Below are 25,489 nucleotides of genomic sequence, written 5' to 3'. Positions count from 1 at the left end.
TGGAAGCGATGTCCGCCTGCTCCGGACGTTGGAGCACTCACCACTGCTACACCACGCTCTCAGGCGGTGGAGACGACGACGACGCGACTCCCCCGCCCGCCGCCGCCGGCACCGCCTCCCCTGCGTCGCCCGAGGAGGCGCCCAAGAACCTGCGGCTGAGCGGCCTTGAGCGCGCGGCGGAGGCGGCGAAGCCGGGCGGCACGCCGGCGGGCAAGCCCGTCCCGAAGCTGTCGCTCGGCGGCTTAAAGGCCCCCGCCAGCGAGGCCGCGGCCGGCGGCGGCGCTGCTCGCCTCCCCGTCCGACGCAGCCTGGCGGGTGGACAGCGTTCTCTTCACAGCTCTCCGGTGTGAGCAGGCGGCGAGGGGCCAAAGTCTCCGCGGATGCCGACGTCGCCGCGGATGCAAAAGGCGGTCGAGTAGGCGGGTAGTGCGCCTGGTAGTGCGTAGGCAGCCAGCATGCCAAGATCGGACCCCTCTCCACTCGCCCAAGCGACTAGCGACATGAGACGTAGCTCAACAGGGGCGGTAGAGAGCGGCGGGCGCGTCCGCGATCTCTCGGCCGCATCTCGGCGAGAGCTCGGCTGCCTCTCTCCGGTTGCTTCCCCCTTTGCCCCACCACCTCGTGTGTGTGGAGAAGTTTACCTTGCCGTATCTAGCCTTACCTGACCTCCGCCGAAGGCGATCGAGACGGGAGAGTACCTCGACGAGGGCGCCATCTTCATGCACTCGCCGCGCATGAAGTCGGTGCTTCGCACGTCCGTCTCCGACTACGCCGACGCGGAGCAAAGGGTCGTCGAGGAGACGTCGGCGCAGGAGAAGCGGGTGAACGACCAGCTCGCGCCGCTCGTGAGCCCGCGCGGCAAGCCAAAGGAGCGAGACGCCGAGAGTTGGCCGAGAGTTGGCCGAGAGATGGCCGAGAGTTGGCCGAGAGATGGCCGAGAGATGGCCGAGAGATGGCTAAGAGATGGCCGAGAGATGGCCGAGAGATGGCCGAGAGATGGCCGAGAGATGGCCGAGAGATGGCCGAGAGGTGGCCGAGAGATGGCCGAGAGATGGCCGAGAGATGGCCGAGAGTTTGCCGCGCACCCCTCCGCATCCCGAGAGCCGCCCCCTCCTCCCGACCTCCCCGCGCCACAGGATCGACCCTTCGGCGGCCCCGGGTCTGATGGCCCCTCCGCCCCTCCGGCTGCCCCGCCGTCCAAGCCGCCGCCGCGGGTCGACAAGTTTGTCGCGGCGCCCCCGAGGCGGGAGGGTGGGCCCGAGGTGTGCGAGTCGCCCCGCCTCCGGGACAAGGTCAAGCACTTCGAGAAGGTCGGCCTGATCGCGCCCTCGCCACTTTCGGAAGCGAAGTCCCCGCCCGTGTCGCCGCGCCCGGGCAAGGCCTACGCAGGCAAGAAGTGGTGAACTTGGCGGGCGGCGTCCGCGAGGGAGCGGGGGGGGCGCGGAGGGAGATTAGCAGATACCCGCTTTGGGTTGAGAGGGGGAGGAACGGAAGGGCTTTAGGTTACTTGGGGGTGCAGCGAGAAAAAACCTCGGACCCACGTAGACAAGGAGCGCGCGCCAATGGCCGCCTCCGTGACACTCCCACCACCTGTGCACGCTGCAGCAGCAGGTGGGCCGCGGCGCGGGAGAGTTTTAACGAGTTTCTCCCGGCCGGCCGCCTCCTGACACGCCCACGGACCGAGCCCAACAAAAAGTTCAGGCGCGCCGCACTGCTCTCGCCCCTGCTCGCCCCTGCTCGCCCCACTGCTCGCCACTGCTCGCCACTGTCGCCTCGGTTGCCGAGGCTGCCGCGCACCCGCGCCCGCGTCGCTGCGCGACTACAAACTGCACCAGCTGAGCTCGAACCAACGACCAAAACGTCCCCGACACGAACGCTGCTCCCCAACTAGGCCACGCAGGCTCAATGTACCAATGCGTACAATACTGGCCCCTCATAAACCATTGAAACTCACTCATTTGCCGAGGCCACGCGGCGCCCCCCCACGGCCAGCCTACGGCTCTACCGGGTACCCTCCTATCGCGCCACTCGACGCCCCGCGGCCGCCTCCCGCCTGCTTGCGATGCCCTCGCCGGCCGCCGCCGCCCGCGCTCCAGCCTAACCAGCTTTCTGCTCCAGCCTAACCAGCTCTGTGCTCCAGCCCAACCAGCTCTGTGCTCCAGCCTAACCAGCAGCCTAACCAGCTCTGTGCTCCAGCCCAACCAGCTCTGTGCCCCAGCCTAACAGCTCTCCAGCCTAACCAGACAGTGCTCCACCAGCTCTGTGCTACAGCTAACGAGCTCTGCATCTCGCAACACACACATGACAGGGACAGACCAAGGCGCAGGAAAAGGGAGCGGGGCCCGAATCCAAGTGGGACCACCCCGTCGGGCGGAGGAGCTGTGAACTCAGGACCAGTAGGAAGGCTGCTGGCTCCTGACTCATCCCCCAAACCCCCCACCCCCGTGGCCTGAAACCTTACCATTCCACCACCTCACACACACCCCTCTCCTAGGGCTAAGCAGTGCGCGAGCTCACCCGACTTCAGGCGAGGCGTCGACCACTCCTTGGGAATAGACAATAGAACCGTCAGAGGCTGCACTTGTCGCCCATAGAGGCGCGCGGCGCGGGCGGATGACTAGGGGAGAAAAAGCGGAGATCCTAGCTCGCTGGGAGACGTGCGCAACCTAAAGTTGGGAATAGGGGAGAAGTGTCAGTGTGAGGGGAGGGCGTACGCCGGCGTTTTTGCCTTTGAAAAGTAAACTGTGGAGCGACAGAGAAGTCGACGCACGACGGCTAGGCCATATGTGCAAGGGCGCACACTCTGAGAAAGATACGAGTCTATACATGTACATGTCATGTGAGAAGAGTGTATCTAACAGTAGTGCATATGACGGCCATTCCATTCTGGTGATCAAAGGCACATTGGCTGGCTTCAACTTTATGATGCGAATTCCTCTCGCCCCCTCCCCCCCCCCCCTTTCTCTCCTTACATCCCTCCGTTCCCTCGCCTCCATGCTCCCCGCCTTCACGGGAAGCCTCCTCTCCGCCCAACCCACCTCTCCAGCTGCTCCCCTCATAGCTCACTCATTGCGCGGCTCCATTCTTGGCGCTCGCCTGCACACCCGCAGGTAGCGACAGCACGTTGAGCTGCTGCCCCGCGTCGACTGTGAGGAGCTGGCCCGTCACCTTTGCGTTGGAGGTGAGGAGCGGGACGATGGCCTCCGCCACGTCCGCAGGCCGGATCGTCTGCCTACGAGGAGAGACAGAGGGGATTTCTCTCACAGCCCTCTCATGTTCGTGTCATTTGTGCCGTGATGAGACGAGCGGGTGATCTTGTCGCGCATCGAGGCTGCATGCCCTAGTCTCCAAATCTCCTAGGCGAGTCCGCATCTAGCACTGTCTGCCGCATCGGAGCAAGCATGCGGAACTCGTCAAAGTAAGCGCCGAATCGCTCCTCGCCCATCCCCCGGCGCATCCACTCGCCCTCAATCACGCTGGGGCAGACGGCGTTGACCCGGATCCCCTTGGGTCCGAGAGCGCGCGCAAGGCTCAGCGTCAGCGAGTTTAGCGCGCCCTTGGACGCCACGTATGCGATCGACGAGCCTGAGATGCGCAAAGTCCGGAGTGAATGCGATATCGTACGCGAGGCACGACAGCGCGGCGTGTTATCCAGCATCTAGTCCACAAGCCGGTGCCCGCCTTGCCTGCCACGGAGCTCACATTCACCACAGAGCTGCCGGCCGCCATGTGGGGAACACAGGCGCGCGTCACCTGGAATGGCCCGACTGTGTTGATGGCGTATAGCGACTGGAAGTCCTCCGCAGAGAGCCCTTCGAGATCGTCGTGGGCGCAGAACTTGGTCGCGCCGGCATTGTTGACCAGCGCGTCGATACGGCCAAACGCCTGGCGCAAGATAGGAGAGGCAACTTGGGTGCCTGCCACGTGATACACCATACACATACACCTGGAAGTGTGAGAGGTGCCGGAGCCTATGCTACGCGCACGCCAGTCACCTCCATGGCCAGCTGAGCGATGCGGCGGCAGTCGCCGTCCTCTGCGACGCTGCCCTGGACCGTGCGCGCATTATCTCGCCCAACACAGTGCGCCCGGCACACTGCCGCCACGGCCTCTGCCTTCTCCTGCGACTGGCTATAATTGATGACAACATTCCAGCCGCTGCCCGCAAGCATCTCCGCCACGGCAGCGCCAATGTCACCACTGCCGCCTGTGATAATCGCCGTGGGAGCCGATGATGAGGATGACATGGAGCGGCTCAGCACGTCGGTTCTGGAGTGCACAGCACGTCGGCTCCGACGCGCGCCTCGCCGACAGGCGGGCAGAAGACAGGCGGGCAGAAGTTTCAGTCCCCCTGATCGCCGCTCCGCATCACGGACGATCGAGAGACATTGCGTTGCTGCTGCGACCCATGCGGCGCAGCGTGAGGTGCCTAGCGCCGTCCGCGCGGTCAAAGCCTCAGATGGCACGAGTGTCGCCTCAGATGGCACGAGCGTCGATCGGTCAGGGTTTTGCCGCCCTCCCTCCTGCGCTACGCCTATCGTTGCCGCAACAGCGCATACACATGCAAAGTATGGTCCGATCACCACCCTCAGCAGCTGACGATCTTGCCCAGCAGCACACATACCCAATGCATGTGAAGGAGGCACCGCTCGGTAGCAGCGTATACGCCAAGGTGGAGAGAGAGGGCGCGGAGAGTGTCCGCGAGGCCGTGCGCGGCATCCTGTGAGACATCGAGCTCAACGGCCATTCCGCTTTGATGAGATGTAGCCAGCCTTCGGTTGACAAACTCAGACATCGAGCAGATCATGGCAGGCGTATCACCGCAGCAGCGTGAGGATATTGCGTTTGCACAGGACAACGTGCGTCGTTTTGCGGAGCTCCAGAGGGCGTCGCTCTCCGACATTGAAGCTGAAGTGAAGCCCGGCGTCTTTCTCGGCCACAAGAACTTGCCGATGCGCAACGTGCTGTGCTACGTCCCTGGTGTGCGCTTGGCCTAATTAGCGAGCCCAACCCCGCCAGGGCTTTGACTTGTGTGCGCTTGGCCTAATTAGCGAGCCCCCGCCAGGGCTTTGACTCGAGTGGCCTCGCCTGCGCCTACCAGGCGGTAAGTTCCCGATGATTGCCTCGGCCCACATGAGCGTGCTCACCGCCAAGGTTGCCGGCTGCGACCGCGTGGTGGCGTGCACACCTCCGATGCCCGGCACGGGCGAGGTGCCGACACTGACTGTCGCCGCCATGCACATGGCGGGCGCTGACGAGATCTGGATCATGGGCGGGGTGCATGCCATCGGGGCGGCGGTGCACGGCACCGAACGGCTCGCGCCGGTCGACTTCGTTGTCGGCCCGGGCAACGCCTACGTGGCGGAGGCGAAGCGGCAGCTCTTTGGCAAGGTTGGGATCGATTTAATCGCCGGCCCGACGGAAACACTCCTGCTTTGCGACGACTCGGTGGACGCCGAGCTGTGTGCCACAGATTTGCTAGGCCAGGCGGAGCACGGGTACAATAGCCCGGCCGTCATGGTGACCACGAGCGAGCGGCTAGCGCACGCGACGTGCGCCGAGGTCGAGCGTCAGCTGCTCACGCTGCCGACAGCGGAGACGGCGAGTGCCTCGTGGCGCGACTACGGTGAGGTGATCGTGGTGGAGGACGACGCGCAGATGCTCGAGGTCGCCGAGCAGATCTGCTCCGAGCACGTGCAGGTAATGCACCGCGACTGGCGCTACTTCCTCGACAACATGCGAAATTACGGCGCGCTCTTCCTTGGGGAGGAGACCAACGTTTCCTATGGCGACAAGGTGATCGGGACCAACCACACGCTTCCCACCAACCACGCTGGCCGCTACACGGGAGGGTTGTGGGTCGGAAAGTTCATCAAGACGCACACCTACCAGTACATCACCGACAAGGCCGCCTCCGTCGAGATTGGCGAGTACTGCTCCAGGCTTTGCGACTATGAGCACTTTGCAGGTCACGGCGAGCAGGCGAGGATCCGGGTGCGACGCTGGAAGAAGGAGTGACAGCGTGATAGAGATGTAGATATGCAGGTGTAGATCTAGAGGGAGCGGACCGTGAGTTGAGGAAATCGGAGGACGCGACCCACTTCGCCACAGACGGTCCCGCGCCTCGCCGCTAAGTTTGCGGCACGCCCCGCACCGTCCGCTGTGCCGCGTTTTCTGTCCGGAGTGAAAAGTCCAACGCGCTCGTCGGTGACGGTGTCCTCCAACCTGCGCCGCGCTCGGCGAACCTCGACAGCGCCTTCGATGGCATGCAGCTCTTTGCGTCAGAAGCCTGGAGAGCAGCTCCTCGGCTGCTCACACGCTCTGCACAGCTGACACAGCCTACTGTGCAGGTAAGGTAAGGTAAGGTAGATTTCTCCACACACACAAAGTGGTGGGGCAAGGGGGGGCGACCCTCGCCTACTGTGCGGCTACCACAGCTGTGACAGCGATGGGCTCGCCCTCACTGGCCCTCAGTCACTTGTGCTGCGGCTTGTGTGAGCGACACTGCTCGGCGACTGCCGGCACACTGTGAGACCATGGGTGTGAGGTAAAACCACGCTACCAGCGCTTGGTCACATCGGCCCCGAGGTCAGACCCTTCTACTCTGTTAGTGACAAGACTTGTCTACTGGCTGGAGCCGAGCAGGAGCCAGGCGCACAACCCCTGGTCAACTCACGGTCCACACCCCGTAGAGATGTGCTGCAGCCTGCACCTGCAAATTTTGATTTCGTGCGTGATAAGATTGATGATGACAGTAAAACCACACGCGGCACCTGCAATTTGCAAGATTCACACCCCAGCGCCGAGATAACCACACACACGCGTCACGCGCTGCGCCTAGCAATCGCGACCGCCTAGCTTCACTACGCCCACGGCCCTCTAAGCGTGTACGAGAGTACGTTAGTAAGCCGAAGAGGGGTGCTATGTACAAGGCCTGCCCCATGGCCACAACCGCGTCATGAGCCCCGCTGCGGCACACCAAGCGCCTCCTTCCACGCCGCCGTGTTTCCACGCAGGCCCTCGACCGGGTACGCCTCTCTCCGCGGCCTCCCGGACGCGCAGTCCTTCCACGCCATCACCTCGAGCCCGGTCGTGTAGCTGGTCCGCTGCTCGACGCGCCGCTCGATGAGGTCGCGCTGGCCGAGCAGCTCGAGCATGTAGTGGACCTGGGCAGGGAGGGGAGGCGGCGATGAGGGCGGCCGCTGTGCCGAGAGCGGGCGAGAGCGGGCGAGAGTGGAGCAGAGGAGGGGCGGGTCGGGTGAGAGAAGCGCAGGGTGGGAGGCTGCAGGGAAGTGAGAGGCGGCAGCAGGGTGGGAGGCGGTGAAGAGGGGGGAGAGGCGGACCGCGTAATTTGCGACAGCTTGCTTGTTGAAGTAGAGGGCGTTGTACGCCGGCAGCACGAGCTGCAGGCCCACAGCCCAGAGCGGCACGACGTGATTGCCGAGCAGCAGCGCCTGGTAGAGCAGCACAGTCGCGACGAGGATGCCTACAGGACGGTACCGAGAAGGTTCGGGGAAGGCTCCTCGCGCGGTCGCGAAGGGGAGAGAGGCCGGGCGTGCCCGGCGCGCGCAGCCAGGTGTTGAGGTTGGCGTTCACCCGCTTCTCGGTCATCGGCGGGAGGCGGCCGAGTTTGACGAGGGCGAGCAGGAGGTAGTCGACTGGAGGGGTCGAGGGTGGGGGCAAGGGAGTGAGGTGGGGGAGCGAGGTTGTGGTATCGCCGTGGAGGTGTCTCGAAGTGACTCGGGAGTGTCCACACACCTCCGCCCGGCAGCCCGCTGATGAAGAAGGCCTGCCAGTTGGCGAGCGGTCCCCACCGAAGTAGCTGGCCGGGCAGGCCGAGCGTCGGAATGAAGAGCCCGTGGTGGAAGTAGTCAGCGCCCGTGAGCGCAAAACCGCCGACCATGTGGTAGAGGTGAACCGAGTTGATGATGGTGAGCGGCCACGCGCTGGCGGAGCCAAAGAGGGAGGCGTCCGTGTAGACGCGCCCGTCGAGGGCCTGGGCGGGGGGGTCGGGGTCGGGGGGATGTGTGTATAGACATATCCGTCGGACTCGAGTGTCAGTGAAGCGTTTGGGCTAGAGCCCACTCAGGCAAGCCTGGACGGGATCGAGCAGCACTGCGCGCATAGACGTTAGGGCCGTGAGGCAAACCCCAGCGTTGGCGATCGAGTGCACGAGGAACCAGCGAACCGCCGTCAGATCCTTGGAGGTGAGTTTTGGTGCGGCCGCTGCCACAAGAGGAACGATCAAGGCGCGGTCCGCCACAAAGAGGGCAAGCAAGACGAGCACGTTATTGAGCAGGTGCTGTGCGATGTTCGTGCCAAGCTCCATGGCTTTGGCAGTGGAGCGACGACGGCGGCCTGTGCCCGAGTGCTTGAGGACCTTGCTTGTTGTGGACTGATAGCGTTGTGACGTATTTCTGTTTTTTTTGTTAGCCCTCGATGTATGAAACAAACGCAAGGCGGACACACACTTCTGTTTTTTCAGCTAGCTTCACTGTTTTTTTTTGAGCTAGCCTTCTTATGATTTTTAAAATAGCCTTCGTTTTCTGATTTGATTTTTTTTCGGCTCAGCGAAGGACCCCTCATCCGGCCCGCGAGCAGCTTTGGAGAGGGGTGTGTAAAATGTCTACACACAAAAACAACAGGGGCAAAATCACTGATTATGTTTTGGGGCTGCCCGTACAGACCAGAGGGCGCCGCGGCGACACAAGGGCGAGGGGGCAGCCAAGCGAGACGGTGGTGAGGCAGCCTAGAAGGACGAGTCCAGCGCGGGGACGGAGCCGGGCAGGTTGTGGCCCGTGATGAAGGAGATGATGCCAATCATGGCGAGGCGGCCGTTCTTGAGCTCCGCCTTGCGCTTGCGCGCCTTCTGCTCCGCCGAGAGGGCGCCTGCGGAGCACAGGGGCGGGTCGGCCGGCGAGTGCGGCGGCGGTCCGCCGGCGGGCAGGGGAGCGGGCCGGGAGAGGAGGAGGAGGAGGGGAGGGCGAGGCGGCGGGGAAGGGAGATGAGGAGGGGAGGGCGAGGAGGAGGGGAGGGCGAGGAGGAGGGGAGGGCGGGAGGAAGGAGGCGAGTGGAAACAGGGCAGGGGTCGCGTCGAGGAGTCGTCGGGAGTGATCACTCCCTAGATGCATCTTCGCGCCTCTCGGCCGCCTCTCTCGGCTCGGCGCGCACCGGTGAAGTTGAGCGGATCCCAGAACTTGATCTTGGGGGCCCACAGGCCCTGGATGCCGTCAAAGGGCAGCTGCTCAATCTTGCCCGGCACGCCGCCGCGCATGTAGTGGGGCTTCTTCGCCTCCGTCGCCCACTCGAGCGCCAGGATGATGGAGAGGATCTGCAGCTTCCCCGCCTGCGGCACCGCGTCCCACGCCTGCAGGCGGGTCGAGGGGGAGGGGCGGTCAAGCGAGGGTGTAGAGGGGCGTGGGTTGCGGGGGCAGGCGGCGCGAGGCGACGCGAGGCTGCACGCGAAGAGGGAATGGCCGCCACCAGCGTGTGCCGCCACCAGCGTTGGAGCGGGGCGGGCGACGCGGCGGCGGCAGGGGGAGGAGCGGCGGAGCGCGGCACGTGGAGGCGGCAGAGGGGCGCGACGCGCCTGGTACGGGCCGTTGGCAGCCACAGACGCAAAGGTGACGCCCTTTGCGAGCTCGCCCGGGAAAGAGATTTTGGCGGCGCCCACCAGGTAGCCGACCGACGCAAGCTGCGCGCGGCGGGGGCGCGACGTCAGGCGCGGCCGTGCGCTGCTCTTGCTGCCGGGAGGCGTGCGGCGCAGTCTGCAGCGTCGCCCTGGTGCAGTGGCAGTGGCGTGCGCGGGCGCACCATGGCGACGCGGCCGTGCTTCAGCTCGGACGCGCGGAACCACATGACCGCCTCGTCCGAGACCGCCTCGGAGATGCCCAGCGGGTCCCAGATCTGGCCGCCAGTCTCCTCGCCGACGCCCTCCCTGCGCAGAAGGCGGCAGAGGCTGAGCGGCTTGAGCCCCTGGCGGCGGAGCTCGCCGCGCGGCGGCGAGGCTGCGGAACAGTGCGCAAGGGCCGTCTGTCCAGCACGGCAGCGACGCAGCGGCGCAGCGGAGGAGGCTGCAGCGCACATCGAATCGACGAGCGCCATCTTTGCCGACGCAGCGGCGGGCGCGCGGGCGATCGGAGCGACCGGCGCGAGCAGGGCAGGCGCGGCGAGGGAGGAGAGCATCATGGCCATGGTTACTATGGACGGAAGAAAGGTTGTGAGGACGTGTGGGCTCAGCTGCTTCAGCGCGCGGACGAGCGCAGCGACCAAGAGAGCTCGCACTGCAAATGAGCAATCGATGCAAGAAAAACAGGGGGCGCGGGTCAAAATCGAACTGTTTTCGCTATTCAAGTCCTCCCGTCCCTCCCTGGGGTTGTCTGATTTCTTTCTTTCTTTCTTTAAACAACCCTAGTGAACACATATTGGACACACGTTGCACCACCCGTAACTAGATGAGAGCATATTCGACCCAATGTTAGATTTGTTTGGTATTGCTAAAAATCTCCCAATCGCATTGTATGCACTAGACACAGGCCCGGAGCTCACCGCGAAGTGGGAGCGCGCAGTGCTCGGCTCGTCGACTGCTCATCGAGCGGCTTGTACATCGTAGCCCGGGATTGGGACACTCGGCGGTTTCTGGTTCGCGTTCCACAGCTCGAGCGAGAACATCATCAAACTCCATGAACTTCGTCAAACTCCATGAACTGCACCATCGCCGCAGCGCGTGGCGGCGGCGTCCAGTGGATCGTAGATGCTCTCCCCGCACGTGGGGCTGGTGATAGCACCCTCCTCGCCATGCTTGGAAGTGGAGCACTTTCCCTCTTGGTTGAGAGAGAGATTTTTAGCAATACCTTAATGTGATGTTACAATACCAAACAAATCTAACACTCTTGGTTGTGAATTGGTCAACGTCATAGATCCATCGTCACTCTCACTGGGAGACGTCGGCGGTGATGGCGGTCTGTCTGACGCACTTTACTCTCTTGTTTTCAAACAGAATTAAACAAACAGAAACGCTAATGAACACACATTGGACACACGTTGCAAGAGAAGAGTACCACCCGAGATGAGAGGATATTGCACTCGCGGCTTATCTCACCTTTTGGCGTAACTCCGCCCTCCTCGCCGTGTATCTCGGGTCCTCCATTTGCAAAATTTAAATTATTGAGAAGTCCTGGCTGGCAAAGTCAGGACCTGATCAGGACGCGTCCATCGATCGGCGGCGCACGGCCTCCCCGCCCAAACCAGGTCGCTGCCCTCTCCCATTGCCTTCACGCGTGCGGCTCAGCATGGACACTTCGCGACTCACCGAGGCCGCATTCTACGCGATCTTTGTGTGCGTCAGCTCAGGGCTCGTCGACAAGCTGCTTTACAAGCGCAGCGCAACCGCCAAGCAGACGCTCGAGAGCGCCTTGCACCACCTGATGTCCGCACACGGCGTCTTGACCTTCGCGCTGATGCGGCTTCTCGAGCCGGGTCAGCCCTTTGCGTCGGACACCGCACCCACTTCGAGTTTCGCTATCCGAGCCGTCCTCGCTCTCTTCCTTTGGGACTTTGGCTACGGTCACGGCTGTGGAGTTGGGAGCTGGGTGCGTCACCGGCCCCGTATCTCTACGCCCACAAGAGCCATGCCCTCACATCGCTCCTGCCTCCGGCTACGGTCACGGCTGTGGAGTTGGGAGCTGGGTGCGTCACCGGCCCCGTATCTCTACGCCCACAAGAGCCATGCCCTCACATCGCTCCTGCCTCCCTATGGCAGATCCTGCTCAACATGCACCATGCCGGCGCTCTGATCGCGCTGCAGTTCCAGGCGCGCGCCGGCGAGGCGCGGCTCGACACCTTGCTCTTTGGCTGGCTCTGGGCTATCCACGCCTTTGGCCTGTTCGCAAAGGTCCAGAGCAAGCTCGTTGCGTTGACAATCGGCAAGGAGTACTGCGCGAGCGAGGGCCAGCGCTCCGTCGTCCTGGACGGCGCCAAGCACGTTTATTCGCTCGTCACCGTCCGCCTCATCTACGATTACCTGAACGCACCGGGCCAGCCCGGCTTGGGAGTCAGACACTACCAGACCTGGGCCGTGTGCGTGATGCTCACCGGCCGCTACCTCGTCAACGACAACTGGCGCAACGTCGACTTTCTCCGCCGCGTCGAGGCGCCCGGCGCCGCCCTGGTGTTTGTCGACCATCTCCTCTTCCGAGACCCGCACCTCGACCGCGCGTGCGCCATCCTCCTCACCGCCCTCGCCGGCCTCATCACGCATGCGGTCTTCCTGGCGCAGCACCGCCCTAAGCCGGCACGCTACCACGGCCCGGCGGAGCACGAGGAGCTGAGGGATTTTCTCGACGAGGCCACGCCGCGAGTGTTGGAGCGGGAGCAGGAGCCGCCCTCGAGCCGCGTGGCGGCGTGGTTTGCGACGCAAAAGACGGCGCGCGGCGAGGCCTTCGCCACCGCATACCCCGCGCTGGCTGCGATTGTGGCGGGCGACGCCAAGGCGCTGGAGCGGCATCTCCTCGACGACCCTTCTCGCGCAGACAGCCCCAATACGGACTGGCACGACAGCCGCCCGCTGCACTGGAGCACTGGCCTGCAGCGCGCCGACGCCACCTTGCTCTTGCTCAAGCACGGCGCGAACCCGTACGCAATCGACAAGAACACGGGCAAGGATGCCGTGGACAAAGGCTTGACTGGCTTCTCGGTGCTTAGTGGAAAGGCCTGCCCGGGAGAGCTCGGCGGCTGCTCCGACTTTTGGGCGCGGCTCGACGGCTTGTGCGTCGCGCGGTCGCCACCCGCGGTGGACTGGGCGAGGCTCAGCGTGGGGACACGCATCTGGCGCGTCATCGCCAAGTTCTAAGAGAGCTCTGACGTCCGCGCGTCGCGCGCCCCGCCGAGTGCAGCTCCGGTTCCCCGTGATTGTTTTGTTCAGTGCTGTTTGTTCAGTGCTGTCTTTGTTCAGTGCTTTCCTTGTTCAGTGTGTGTGTGGTCAATGTGTGCCCGGAGTATCACACGGGTATCTGAGCAGTCGAGCACTGCGCGCGTTGAGATTGGCAGATGCCCTGAGATCCCACTTCGCGGTGAGCTCCGGGCCTGTGTCTAGTGCATACAATGCGATTGGGTCGAATATGCTCTCATCTAGTTACGGGTGGTGCAACGTGTGTCCAATATGTGTTCACTAGGGTTGTTTAAAGAAAGAAAGAAAGAAATCAGACAACCCCAGGGAGGGACGGGAGGACTTGAATAGCGAAAACAGTTCGATTTTGACCCCCCCCCCCCCCTGTTTTTCTTGCATCGATTGCTCATTTGCAGTGCGAGCTCTCTTGGTCGCTGCGCTCGTCCGCGCGCTGAAGCAGCTGAGCCCACACGTCCTCACAACCTTTCTTCGCACATCCCCGAGCACCTGAGGGGCTATTGCTGCGCCACGTGCGCGGGCTACGAGGCCAGCGACCGCTCGGCCAGGAACGGCGCAGTCAAGGAGACCGAGTACAGGACACGGTACTGCAACATCATGAACTATGCGAACCCAGCAGCTGAGCCGTGGCATACCGCCTGCAAAATGCCGCAATTCAAGGGAGCGTGTGACGCCTGCAAGAACTGCGATGCTCTGGACTTTAGCGTCCCCCACATGGGCCCATTCTACGGGGCGTCGGCCAGGTCTGCGTACAACCATGCCCGGGACCCCGCGGCGCACTCACCCGTCTTTCTCACACGAGCTTCCCGGCCTTCCCCTTTGTCGTTGCAGGGGCGGGCTTTGTATCGGAGAAAATGGCGGCTTTCTTGTGAAGGGAATGGGGCCTTGAAGCTACAGCCCTGGCACCCGCTACGTGTCAAGTACGAGAAGTACGCGTGCGGTGGCACCCTTCGTGGCGGATATGAGTGCTACGACAAGTGCTGCGAGCATCAGGATGCCTACTGCCAGACCTGGGCCAGAGACGATTCGAGCGACGAATTCAAAACGAAGAAGTGCATGTGGGCGCGCGGATGCGATTCGCGTAGGTCGACGAAGCCGTGGTTCCCGAAGCGCAGCCAAACCTAACCCATAATCAACAAGCACAACGTCACCGCCTGCGTGACCATGAGCTTTGAGGGCTTCACATCGCGATGGATGATACCTTGCCATGCGGCTCGAGTGCGCGTGCGAGACCGAGCGTCCAAGGACTGAGTTGCGTCGGCATGTGCTGGCTCCGCATGCCGATCGGCAGCAGCATATCCAGCAGCCCGCGGGCCCTATCCAGCTGAGGAAAAACGACATATCTACCCGCTCCCCCTAAGAAAGAAGGAACCAAACTCCAAGTGCTCCAAAAAAATCACTCGGTTCCTTTTAGTGTGAGTGAGTATTCTTGATACGAAATCACGACGACACACATCAGAGAGCGCCATCTTTGCCGACGCAGCGGCGGGCGCGCGGGCGATCGGAGCGACCGGCGCGAGCAGGGCAGGCGCGGCGAGGGAGGAGAGCATCATGGCCATGGTTACTATGGACGGGAGAAAGGTTGTGAGGACTTGTGTGGGCTCAGCCGCTTCAGCCAAAGAGCGGCGCAGCGACCAAGAGCTCGCAAGCAAATGAGCAAATGGAGGCAAGCATTTTACAACAAAACTCCCTCGCACAACACTGGGCACGGGACTGGCGCGCACTGGCCCTAACACGGAGGCAAGAAAAAATCAGCCGCCAAGTGAGTAAGGGATTGTAGAGCTGTTTAACATTAACTTTGGGCCTAACAGTTGCGCTAGTGTTGGCTGAAATCCTTAACGTTGTTCAAGTGTTCACCCCAGCCCATGCTGTTACTGTTTGTTACTGTTGATACTGTTGTTCAGGGGTCAGCAAGCAGAACATGCCAAAAACCCCGGGTAAAACCCGAAATTACCTGGGGTTTTCCAGGTATTTCGGGTATTACCCGCACTGGACGCTGGAGATCGTCGTGGGTCACTGCCAGGCCTTGCTTATTGAGTTGTTCAGCCGGCCTAACGTTAGCTACTGTTGTTGGGGAACCCCACTGTTGTTCTGTTGTAAGGTAAGGTAAGGTAAGGGGTAAATTTCTCCACACACACAAAGTGGTGGGGCAAGGGGGGGCGACCCTCGCATCTCCACACCCGGACACGGGCAGGAGCCCCACGGCATTCAAAGTGCAAGCACTGGCCCGGTGCACGTGGGTGACTGAGCAGCCTGCCCCTCCCTCCCGACAAACCACAACTCCCGCACACACACAATCGCACTCTGGCCATCGAATGACTCCGAATGACTCACTGTGTATGCTAAGACAGAATCTCCGCCAGTTCTGTTGTTACTGTTAACACTAGCAACACTGTTCAGCTCCCAACGTTAAACTTTACAGCTAAGGGATTGGCAGAGGGAGGGCGGTGTCGGCAGAACGAGGGAGGGCTAGGGATGTTCTTCTTTTATTTCTTGGTACTCGATATGTAATTCAGCAATAGGAGCAAAAAAAGGACGGCCTCGCGTGCGCCACCGCCGTGGGACGGGGTGCACAGAGGAGTGGCTCAGATCCCGCACTCCAAGAACAAGTGCTCCAAGCAAGTACTAGTATACGAAGGTGGTACTTCTGATCTATCTTACTGCTCGTACACAACAGACGGCGGACTAGGTCTCTCAGGCCTCAGCGTACTAGGTGGCCTCTGTGATAGACCAGGCCTCAGCGTACTAGCTGCTGGGATCATTCCCAAACGGGCATCGCCATGCCCTCCTGTAGCACTCTCTCGGAGGAGTCGGCGCCTAGCATGAGCTGCTCCAGCTGCCGCGTGAGCTCCTCCACCCCATCGCCCCCATCGCCCGTAAGGGCGCCGTCACCGCCGCCGCCGCTGCCGCCGGCCCGAGCAGATCCGGTGGTGGCAGTCTGCGTCGTCACCGTGGGGGCGGGCACGCCCCGGTAGGCGCCCAGCTGGACGCACAAGCGCAGCAGGTGGCCCCAATGCGGGTCCGTCGCGAGGACGTGCGGGTTGCCGACCACGATCATCAGGCAGCAAGCGCGGGTCGTCGCGACGTTGAAGCGCTTCGGGTTCTGCAGGAAACCGAGGTTGTGCGCGACGTCGAAGCCAATCTGGTCGGCGGAGGAGCGCACCGTCGAGAGGATGATCACCTTGCGCTCTTGGCCCTGAAAGAGCTCGGTCGAGCCCACCTTGATGCCGCCCTTGCCGACAGGCAGCTCGGCGCGGGCCAAGAGTCTGGAGAGCTTCTGCGCCTGCCTGTTGTACGGCGTGATGACGCCAATGTCCGCAGGCGCGAGCGGCCGGCCGCGCACGCGCAGCAGCGCCTGCACGTACCGCATCACCTGCTGGCACTCGTGGCTGTTGAACCAGCTGGGCGAGGAGCCCTCGCGCTCGTCCTTCCCGACCACGCCGTCGAAGATGAGCGGAAGGCCCTTCGTGTCGAGAGGCTCCTCCGAGTACTCGCGGCCGCAGCAGTGGCGCTGCAGCTCGGCGTCCGCGCAGGGGAGCAGCTCGTCCTCGTAGAAGAGCTCGTTCGGAAGCCGCAACAGCACCTCGTGCGAGCGGTAGTTTTGCACCAGCTTCGTGAGCACCAGCGGGTTGTAGTCGCCGCTATCGCTGCGGCCGTACAGCGGGCGCGCCATCATTCGCTCGAGGAGCGAGGTCGCAAGTCCGAGCTCTTGCGCCCGAGTGTCGTGGATGACAGGCCCCAGCTGCCTGGGGTCTCCGGCGAGCACGAGCTGACCATCGCTGCCGAGCAGCGTCGCGATCGGCGCCACAGCCTCCGGCTCGAGAGCTTGGCCCGCCTCGTCAATCACGAGGAGGTCAAAGTGGCCGCGCGGGACGCCAAAATTGACGAGCTTCCCCGCCATGCTAAGCGTCGCCACCACCACCGACTTGCTGAGGAGCTCGAGCAGTGGCGGTGGTGTGAAGGCACTCTCGCCGTCCGACCAGCAGCTGAGGTCAAAGACGTCCGAGGGCACGTCCGTCTTGGTGCGCGAGTACGAGTTCAGCCGCAGCATCGACAGCGGGTCCCTCAGCCCCTTGGTTGCGAGCCGCGAGCAGAGCAGATCGGCGGCGGTGTTGGTCGGCGCGCTGACGAGAATGCGGAAGGCCGGAGCTGGCGGCGGCGTGTGTGTGTAGCCGCAGCAGGCGACGCTGGGCGGCAGCTTCCGGCACTGGAGGACGAGCTCGACGACGGTGGTTGTCTTGCCCGTCCCGGGCGGTCCGAAAATGCAGTACGGCACCGCGCGCGCCTCCCCCTCCACGACGCGACGCACGGCCTCCGCCTGCGCCTCGTTGGCCCCGACGCTGCGGTTGGAGAAGCGGAGTGGGAAGGTGCTCGTCCGCGGCGGCTTCCGCAGCGACGCGGCCAGCGTACTGGGCGGAAACAGGACGTGGGGCGCGAGCTTGCCCAGCATGGACAGGCCCTGGTGGAAGATGCGGAGCGGACCGCGGTTCATCACGAAGCGCACTTCCACCTTCTGCCCGCAGATATAGCCGAGCTGCGGTTTGAGGCGGAGGAGCACATCCTCCCTCTCGATCAGCGCGGCGCGGCCCAAGTAAACAACCTTGGGCTCGCCCACGCGGTTGACGCGCAGGGTGTCGCCCTTGAGCACCGACGGCCGCTTCTCGGCGAGGCCGTGGACGTGCACCGCGAGCAACCCGCCGCCCCTCGGGTCCAGAGTGACCGCCTTCTCCTCGATGAGGTCGAAGTTGCTCAGGTCGGCGACCAGCTGGCGCTCCTCGAGCCAGAGCAACTTCGCGAACAAGTCGGCGTAGAGAGAGAGCAGCCCAGCGGACGGCTCGGAAATGAGACGCGCCCGCAGCCCCTCCAGCTCCTCGATCGCGCTGCCACTCTCCATCTTGCGCCGCCACTCGGGCTTGATCCCGAAGGCTTGCGTAGGGAGCTTGAGCTTGACCGAGCTCGGAGGCTCACTCGGCGGCGCGATCTCGGTGACCTGCTCCTTGGCTGGTGGCGGGCGCCGACGCTTGGGCCGCTGGTACGGCGCCGTCGCCTTCAGCACGTCAAGCACGTCAGGGTCGCCGCAGCTCACGCTGAGGAACCTGCCGACCGTGAAGTGGGCGCCCTCATCGTCGAAGGTGATCGAGAGGGTCTCGTAGCACATGCCCACATGCCGGGGCGAGCACTCGATGACGAGCGTCACCTCGGCCCCCGGAGGCAGCCGCACGTCGAGCTCGCCGCAAGGCTGGCAGGCAAAGCCCGTGGTGCGCCTGAGCACCTCGACGCGGCGCAGCACCAGCGCCGCGCCCGCCCCGTGGTTGCGCACCGCCACCTGGCAGGTTGCGGTCTCGCCCGGCCGCACCGTCTCGGGCAGCGCCACCCCCGAGACGGCGACACCGCCCTTGTCCGCCTCAATCGTCGAGCGGTTCGCCTCGACACGCCCCGCAGACGCCGCCAGCGCCTCCTGCTTCGCCCGCTTGCCGCCATGGGCCAGAAAGGCGATGGTGGATCCGGCCACTGCCGCCTTCCCCGACCGCAGGAGCTGAAAAAGGACGTCCTGCGCTTTGTGGCGTTGACGTTGGCGACCTGCGGCAGCCTCCTCGGCTCGCCAGGCGGCGAGCCTTCGCCGGAAAGCGTCCTTGTCCTCGCACTCTGCCCGCACCTCCACGTTCGCGTCGAGGAAGGCGAGGAAGGCAAGGGCCGTCTCCCTCGCCACAGCCGCCGCCGCGCCCTTGCCCTTGCCCTTGGCTGCAATCCGCGCCACCGCCGGAACCGGCGCAAGTGCGGGCGGGCTGTCCTCCTGCAACGGAACCGGCGTCTGCTGCGGCTGCGGAATCTGCTGCTGCTCACGCGCCACGAATCGGCGCCGGCGCGACCGGGCAGGCCTGTCCGCAGGGAAGGTGACGTTGACGGCGGTCGGACGGCCGTTGTACTCGCCGAGGTCGTAGTAGATGATGTCGCCGTCGTCCACGAACGGCTGTTTGTTGCCCTCCTCCTTGGCAAAGTTGAGCGCGTGCACGAAGAGGTCGTCGCCGCCCCCCTCGGGCGAGGCAAAGCCGTACCCTTTCTTGCGGTCGAACCACTTGATGGTAGCGGTGTATTTAGCGGCGCTGGCTGCGGCGGCGGAGACGCGATCACCCCGCGAGAGCACGAGGATCTGGTCGAGGACATCGGCGCCGCGGCGCTCGGCCTCAGCCTTCATGGTGGCGTAGAGCTGCGGTAGGTGGCGCACGTCCTCCGCGGCGTAGTCGAGGACGTAGTCGGGCAGCGGACGAGAGGTCCACGCATGCGGCGTCTGCATGAACCGCCTCATGAGCTCTCCGCCCTTGGAGATGTCGATCCCGAGCCAGTGCTGCAGCACGTCTCTGAGGCTCTTCCTCCTGGCGCCCGTGAGCAGCTCGTGCGCGATCTGCGTGTCGAAGAGATTGACAAGGGCGATGCCGTGCCTCTGGAGCACGAGCCGGTCTTGGGCCGCGGCGTGCATGGCCACTGGATGCTGCGATGCGATGATCTCGCCGAGCGAGGACATCCTGCTCACGTTTACGGCGGCCGCAGACGGCACACGCACCACGTCCAGGAGGAAGGGCTGTCCGGTGCCGGTCCCGGTGCCGGTCCCGGTGGCAGCTTGGATGAGTGACAGCGGCGTGTTCGGGTCGTGAGAGTCCCATTCGAGATCGAGACAGAGCGCTGCACTAGAGTTGACGATGGCTTCGACCGCCGCACTCGTCGCCGCGACGTCGCAGCAGTAGGTGAACGCCATGTTGAGAGCCTCGCTGCTGCGACTAGAATGCGCAGCGGCGCCGCTAGCAGCCCGCGCCTGCGGTGACGAGCCAGCACCCGAGGGTTTTACCAAGCTGGGCCCGTTCTTGTCAAAAAAACAACGCAGAAGCATTTGACTAAGCAGCGCTCCAACATCTTCCACACTATATACGTGTGGGTCTTGTCAAGAAGTTGCTCCGCGTGAAAATTTTGAGCGTGACACAAAATTTACGCGCTGCGGCCGCGAGCATGACGCTGCCGTACGACAGCCCGCAGGACTTCGAGGGGTCAAAGCGGTTCGTGTGGGAAGGCGAAGATGTTGGCAACGCTCAGTGGGCGAAACACGCCGCCCCGACGCTCCGCCAGTGCAAGAGCTTGGTCAAGTACACGCGCGAGTGCAACCGCGCCGGCCGCCTCCCCGTCGTCATTGTAGAGAAGGAGGAGCAGCTCTTTCCCGGCGAGAAGGTCGCCTGGTGCACCGACAACTACAGTCTCGGCGCGCTCGAACCGTGGTACGGCGGCCCGGCGCCCGTGTCCACGTGCAAGCTGCTGAAGCAGCAGGACACCGACGCTCGTAGCGGCCGGCAGATCATCGTGACGTCGCTCAGCACGCTCGAGGACTACAACCTCAAAGCCCAGCGCAGCGAGGTCGTCTACCGGCGGCGGTGTGCGCCCCACGCCTGTGCAGCGGCCCGCCGCTACCGCGGAAACCGACCCTCCTTTGCTCTCGCAGGACGCTGCAGGGCCTGTGCAAGACTACCTGGGACATCTCTGCCATCCCCGCGGACAAGATGTTCAACAGCACGGACCCGCACCCGCGTTGGCGCGAGTTTGCCCGGTGCCCTGCCGACGTGGGTTGGTTGGGTGGTCCCCCACTCTGCGCACTCCAGGCCTCCAGATGTTGGTTGGTTGGTCCCGCACTCTCCGCACACATATTGTCTATTACACACATAACCAGACAGCCCCTCCCGACGGGGACGCCACCACCCTCGCCCAGGGATCTACAATGCAAACGTTCAGTGCTGCTCACGATCAACGCCACGCGATCGGCGGGATTGCAATCATCGCTCTGCAAGCTGCGCTCAAAGTGGCTACGAGGTGTGGCACGGGCTGCCGCTCGAGCGAGGCCTTTTTGCGCTGATCGAGTATGGCACTGATGTTTTTCGCGTAGCTCCCGAGCGTGGTGCGGTCGGTGCTGCTGGTCAGTTCGCTGGCGAGCGAATGCGGCAGCGCAGCGCGCACGAACCGCCACGGGCTGCCGCGAGGCCCGGCGCGCGGTAGGCCGATCACTGAGGCAGTCGTTGCGTCCAGTGGTGCGCCAGGTCCGATGAGGTCGCAAAGCACGGGCATCGTGGGCGCCCAGCCTTACTTAGGTCACTCGCAGATCTCGCGGCCCGCGCGACACTTCCGAGAGATTTCTTCGTGCTTTCACAGAGGGGGGGGGGGCTGGTTGGCTGGTCCCGCACTTCGCGCACTCGGGCCCGTAAACAGTTGGTTGGTTGGTAAGGTAAGGTAAGGTAAGGTAAACTTCTCCACACACACGAGGTGGTGGGGCAAGGGGGGGCAACCCTCGCGTCTCCACGTCTGACGACAGGAGCCCCACGGCATTCAAAGTGCAAGGCCCAGTGCGCGTGGGTGAGCGGTGTGTGTGTGTGTGTGTGTGTGTGTGTGTGTGTGTGTGTGTGTGTGTGTGTGTGTGTGTGTGTGTGTGTGTGTGTGTGTGTGTGTGTGTGTGTGTCACGTCACTGCATCCTCCGCCGGTTCCTCCCGTCGCCTCTTCTTTGTTCGAATGTTTTTCAATCCATCCTTCACGAAGCCCTCCCATGTAGCTAGCGTTGGTTGGTTGGTGTGGTCTTTTGCGCAGTGTGCGAGAATAGGGTTGGCAGCTTGGTAAAACCCTCGGGTGCAGTTGGTCGCGGCTTGCAGTGGGACGTCTTTTTCTTTTTTCTGAGCAGCCTTCGATGTTAGGAAACAAAGCAAGGCGGACATGGCATATCGCTCTCGGGCCCACAGACATCGTGTGCCTGTGCGATGAAAAAGAAACTCTAGGCGGACAGAAACTTCTGCAGGCTTTATCCAGAGGCCCACAAGCCGTATATATCGATCTTTCTAGATGCAGAATCGACCGCTCTCGAACTCGAACAAACACGGCGCGCCGCCCCTCGCGCCAGCGCGGGGTCGACCTGTGGGAAGCAAACTCATCTGATTCACGGCCAATGCATGCCCTGGCTGCGGCCCGTGCTTCGCCTCAACATAATCTAGTAGTGCTGCCTGGCAGCCTCGAGAGAAGAGCCAGACTGGCCCGAGTAGAGCTCTAGCCGATCCAATGCGCAAACGGGCGCAGGTCCATGCCGCCCGGCACGTACCAGCGCTTCGGCTGCGGGTCGAACTTGGCGCCGAGCGCCTTGACCGCCGGGTTGTCCTCGTAGCGGTTGCGGAGGTAGGTCCGCGCCCGCGGGATCCACCGGCTGAGCGGCTCAAGCTCCACCCCTGGCGGCGCGTACCATCGGCCGCTCCGGCTCGTCCCATTGGGCGCGTCGGGGTCCCATTCGGCGCCCTCGGCCTTGGCGTCGTCCTTCTCGTTGAACGGGCAATCGAGCCATACGACGCTCGACTTGGTGCCGCGCACCACGACCGGAGCGTAGCGCGCGTCGCTACCGCTGCCGCCGCCGCCGCTGCCACTGCCACCGCCGCTGCCACTGCCACCACCACCACTGCTGCTGCTGCTGCTGCTGCTGCTGCTGCTGCTGCTGCTGTTGCTGCCACTGCCGCCGCTGCCGCCGCTGCCGCCGCTGCCGCCGCTGCCGCCGTTGCCGCCGCTCCGTTGCGACGAGGGCGGCTCCATTCCCTCATCATCCTCGTCCTCCTCGTCCTCCTCGTCCTCCTCCTCACTGGCCTCGCTGTCCTCCTCCTCACCACCACCGCCACCGCCGCGGCGCTTGTGCTCTCTCTCCAACTTTTTCGCCGCGGCTGCCTCTCGCGCGCGCCCCCGCGGCTCCTCCTCCTCAGCTTCCTCGCCCTCGCCGTCCTCCTCGTCGCTGTCTGGCTCGCTCGCCGGCGGCGGCGGGTCTCCACGCGTGCCACCACCGCGCGCACGTCGCGGCGCCCCGCCACGCGTGCTCTCCGCACGCTCGCGCCGGCGCGCCTGCGCCGGCGTCTCTTCGTACGCGGCATCGCCCTCCGCACGGTGGCGCGCCGCCGTCGCCTCGTACTCCTTCACACTCGCGTTCCGGCCCGCGCGCTGGTGGGTCGAGCAGTGCAGGCACTTGAGGATGCCGCCCTTCCCGTAGTCGCCGCCCTTCATCTTGCTCGAGAACGAGTCCTTGTGCTTCTTCGCGCCGCACGCCTCGCAGCGCAGGTAGTCGCCACCGCCGTGCCCGCCGGAGCCCTCACCTCTTCGGCCCGCGGCGGCGCGGCGCCCTCCGCGCGACCTCGCCCTCCACTCTGCCTCACTCCCTTCCTCCTCGTCGTCCTCCTCCTCCTCACCCTCCTGGCCGCCGTCGTCGTCGTCGTCGTCTCCACCGCCACCGCCACCGCGCGCAGCGGGTTGGCGGAGGGCTCTGATGAACTTGGGCATCACGCGCTGCTCCTTGTCGCCGTCGTCGTAGTCGATGTCATAGGTGCCGTCCGCGCGCGTCGCGGCGACCGACCCCGGGAACCAGCCGGGGCTGCGCGCATCGCCGCTGCTGCTGGCCTTGTACATCGCCTTGACGCGCTCGCCGACGCGAAAGGCGCTGCGCCGCGCCGAGCCACTCCCCGCGTGCGCGTCGCCGTCAACGCCGGCCTCCTCCTCCTCCTCCTCCTGACTTCCCTCCTCCGCCGCCTCCTCCCCCTGACTGCCCTCCTCGTACTCATCGTCGTCGTCACCCGCCGTCTCCTCCTCCTCCTCGTCGTCGTCGTCGTCGGAGATCTCGATCGTCTCCGGCGCGGCGGCGGCGGCCACCGGCCGCTTGCCTCGCCGCCCCTCTGACGGTGCGGCGGCCGCCGCCGCTTGCGTCGCCGCGGGGGGCACCGGCCTCTTGCCTTGCCGCCGCTTGAATGCGTCGAGGGCGTCGAGGTGCGCGAGCCCCTCCTCCGGCTCCCACGTCGTCTCCGCGTAGCCCTCCCACTTGACGAGGTACTCGGTGGCGCCGCGGCGGGTGGTGCGCGCGTCCAGGAGGCGCTCGACGGTGTACACTTCCGACTCCTCCGCGGAGGTCGATAGCGACGGACTCGCCCTCGCCGTCCGCGACGCCCGCGCACCGCGCTGTTTTGGGGACCGCCCGGCGCGGGCCGTGGACGGCTCGGACTCGACCTTCGCGAGCCACTCCCACTCGTCCCCAGCGTCCGTGCTCACCGGTAGCTCGGACTCGTCGAAATCGAACTTGACGCTCATGCTCGACGAGCTGGCGTTCACCACCGTGCCGATGAACGTCTCTCGCAGCCCGGTTTTTTCGTCGGTGATGTACGTGACCGCGACCCGTTGGCCAACGGCCTCGCGTGCGGAACGGCCCTTGAAGAGAACCCTATTCATCCAATCGGGCTGCGCCGGCCGGGCCACGGGCGAGGCGGGCGGCCCGCCCTTGTACAGGCGGATTCCAACGCGTTGTGAAGAGGCCGCTGCTGCCTCTTCGTCCTCGTCGTCGTCCTCGTCGTCAATGACACGACGCTTTTTCGGCGTAAACTGCTGCGTGGGCTGCGTCATCGGCGACTCGTCCGAGTCGCTCATTTTTTCGCGTGGCAGCCAGCGCTTCGAAATGAAGAATTCTGCGAAGGGTGTACCTAACTCGAGCCCTGATACAAGAATTCTTCGACAAGCCCCTCTCACAGCAGACTGGCACGAACTAGCACCACAAAAGGCACAGCAGACAACGGCCCCTTATGGGCCGTCGAAGAGGCCGTCATACTCCTCCGGCCTCGCCCCCCCTTCCCAACCCTCCCCTGGCTAGCCCTCGCGCAGCAGCTTGGCGTCGATGGTCTCCTGTTGCACTCGCGGCAGGTGCACGTGCTCAAAGAGGATGAGAGACGGCCGCGGCCGCGGCAGCGGGGCACCGCCGCCCAGAATCTTGCCCTCGGCCCCTTCGGCGTCGATCACCAGAATATCCACCTTTCCTGACAGCCATGGCTGCATCTGCGCCCAGAGGCCAGCGAGATCGACCACGGGCACGGTCTCATTGTTCTGCAGCTTGCTGCGGCCACTCGCAGGCCTCAAGCTATGAGAGATATGCATCAGCTTGTTGCTCTCACCGTGCCCCAGCTTCATCACCATCCATGTCGACGCATCGGCCACGGCGCCGCGCAGCGGAACCACGTGCGGCCAGCGGGCATAGTTCTGGCAGAGCTTCGAGAACACGTACGAGACAGGTTCGACGGCAACTCCGCGCCAGCCGCACATGGTGGCGTACGACCACACCGGGTCGCCTCCGACGGCGCAACCGTAGGTGTTCTTGCCACAGTTGGCGCCAATCTGCACAAAGGAAACGCCACGCAGGTCAGCGGGCAGGTACCCCTTTCCAGCGAGGTCCTCCCAATTGATGAAGAGTGGCACCTGCCGCGCCGGCGGGTCGCCCCACAGCAGGGGCAGCGAGAGCCGGCCGCTGGCATTCAAGCACGGGAGCGGGTGGGCTGGCGGCGGTGGCGCCTCTTGCTTCGAGCATCCCGTCAGCGTTGGCCATCTTGTCATGACGCTCCCGACCGACAGCAGATGGGTAAACCAACCAGGTCCGTGTCGAGTGTTGTGCGCGCCACCCAAGAACCTAGGTAGGTGCGCGGATCGGCTATTTATTGCAGCCACGCATTTTACCTCGTTCTCGAGAGCTAGAGAAGGCGGCCTTCTCTCGAGGTCTCGAGATA

At 64.1% G+C, this 25,489-nt stretch overlaps 8 protein-coding genes across 8 annotated transcripts; 3 read left to right on the top strand and 5 right to left on the bottom strand.

Annotated features, from left to right (window-relative positions):
• Window positions 1-354: 354 nt before the first annotated feature.
• EMIHUDRAFT_447861 (hypothetical protein) lies at window positions 355-1,529 on the top strand. The gene is made up of 3 exons (XM_005775545.1): window positions 355-410; window positions 681-869; window positions 1,137-1,529. The coding sequence occupies exons 1-3, from the start codon at window positions 381-383 to the stop codon at window positions 1,401-1,403; spliced, it is 486 nt and encodes a 161-aa protein (XP_005775602.1). The 5' UTR covers window positions 355-380; the 3' UTR covers window positions 1,404-1,529.
• Window positions 1,530-3,340: 1,811 nt separating this feature from the next.
• EMIHUDRAFT_61304 (hypothetical protein) lies at window positions 3,341-4,247 on the bottom strand (the record flags this gene model as incomplete). Its single annotated transcript, XM_005775544.1, has 3 exons — window positions 3,341-3,556; window positions 3,637-3,885; window positions 3,996-4,247. 3 exons carry the CDS (start codon window positions 4,245-4,247, stop codon window positions 3,341-3,343), a joined length of 717 nt encoding a protein of 238 aa, XP_005775601.1.
• A 558-nt stretch (window positions 4,248-4,805) lies between these two features.
• Window positions 4,806-6,018, top strand: EMIHUDRAFT_195803 (hypothetical protein; the record flags this gene model as incomplete). Its single annotated transcript, XM_005775543.1, has 2 exons — window positions 4,806-4,980; window positions 5,102-6,018. 2 exons carry the CDS (start codon window positions 4,806-4,808, stop codon window positions 6,016-6,018), a joined length of 1,092 nt encoding a protein of 363 aa, XP_005775600.1.
• A 712-nt stretch (window positions 6,019-6,730) lies between these two features.
• Window positions 6,731-8,219, bottom strand: EMIHUDRAFT_432205 (putative membrane protein). Its single transcript, XM_005775542.1, has 5 exons — window positions 8,096-8,219; window positions 7,759-7,996; window positions 7,560-7,658; window positions 7,344-7,486; window positions 6,731-7,166 (listed from the first exon to the last, which is right to left on the bottom strand). Exons 1-5 carry the CDS (start codon window positions 8,123-8,125, stop codon window positions 6,957-6,959), a joined length of 720 nt encoding a protein of 239 aa, XP_005775599.1. The 5' UTR covers window positions 8,126-8,219; the 3' UTR covers window positions 6,731-6,956.
• Window positions 8,220-8,601: 382 nt separating this feature from the next.
• Lhcf11 (light harvesting protein) lies at window positions 8,602-10,288 on the bottom strand. The gene is made up of 6 exons (XM_005775541.1): window positions 10,270-10,288; window positions 10,085-10,199; window positions 9,814-9,937; window positions 9,590-9,694; window positions 9,172-9,367; window positions 8,602-8,889 (listed from the first exon to the last, which is right to left on the bottom strand). Exons 2-6 carry the CDS (start codon window positions 10,192-10,194, stop codon window positions 8,750-8,752), a joined length of 675 nt encoding a protein of 224 aa, XP_005775598.1. The 5' UTR covers window positions 10,195-10,199; window positions 10,270-10,288; the 3' UTR covers window positions 8,602-8,749.
• A 2,224-nt stretch (window positions 10,289-12,512) lies between these two features.
• Window positions 12,513-14,029, top strand: EMIHUDRAFT_447857 (hypothetical protein; the record flags this gene model as incomplete). Its single annotated transcript, XM_005775540.1, has 3 exons — window positions 12,513-13,148; window positions 13,391-13,609; window positions 13,736-14,029. The coding sequence occupies exons 1-3, from the start codon at window positions 13,119-13,121 to the stop codon at window positions 14,027-14,029; spliced, it is 543 nt and encodes a 180-aa protein (XP_005775597.1). The 5' UTR covers window positions 12,513-13,118.
• Window positions 14,030-15,662: 1,633 nt separating this feature from the next.
• On the bottom strand, window positions 15,663-19,658 carry EMIHUDRAFT_95733 (hypothetical protein; the record flags this gene model as incomplete). Its single annotated transcript, XM_005775539.1, has 1 exon — window positions 15,663-19,658. One exon carries the CDS (start codon window positions 19,656-19,658, stop codon window positions 15,663-15,665), a length of 3,996 nt encoding a protein of 1,331 aa, XP_005775596.1.
• A 4,923-nt stretch (window positions 19,659-24,581) lies between these two features.
• Window positions 24,582-25,319, bottom strand: EMIHUDRAFT_195795 (hypothetical protein; the record flags this gene model as incomplete). Its single annotated transcript, XM_005775538.1, has 1 exon — window positions 24,582-25,319. One exon carries the CDS (start codon window positions 25,317-25,319, stop codon window positions 24,582-24,584), a length of 738 nt encoding a protein of 245 aa, XP_005775595.1.
• Window positions 25,320-25,489: the final 170 nt, after the last annotated feature.

Source organism: Emiliania huxleyi (assembly GCF_000372725.1).
Source record: "Emiliania huxleyi CCMP1516 unplaced genomic scaffold EMIHUscaffold_3, whole genome shotgun sequence".
NCBI lineage: Eukaryota > Haptophyta > Isochrysidales > Noelaerhabdaceae > Emiliania > Emiliania huxleyi.
The sequence above is the reverse complement of the archived record's forward strand: the minus strand, read 5'-3'. Positions and strand labels throughout refer to the sequence as shown.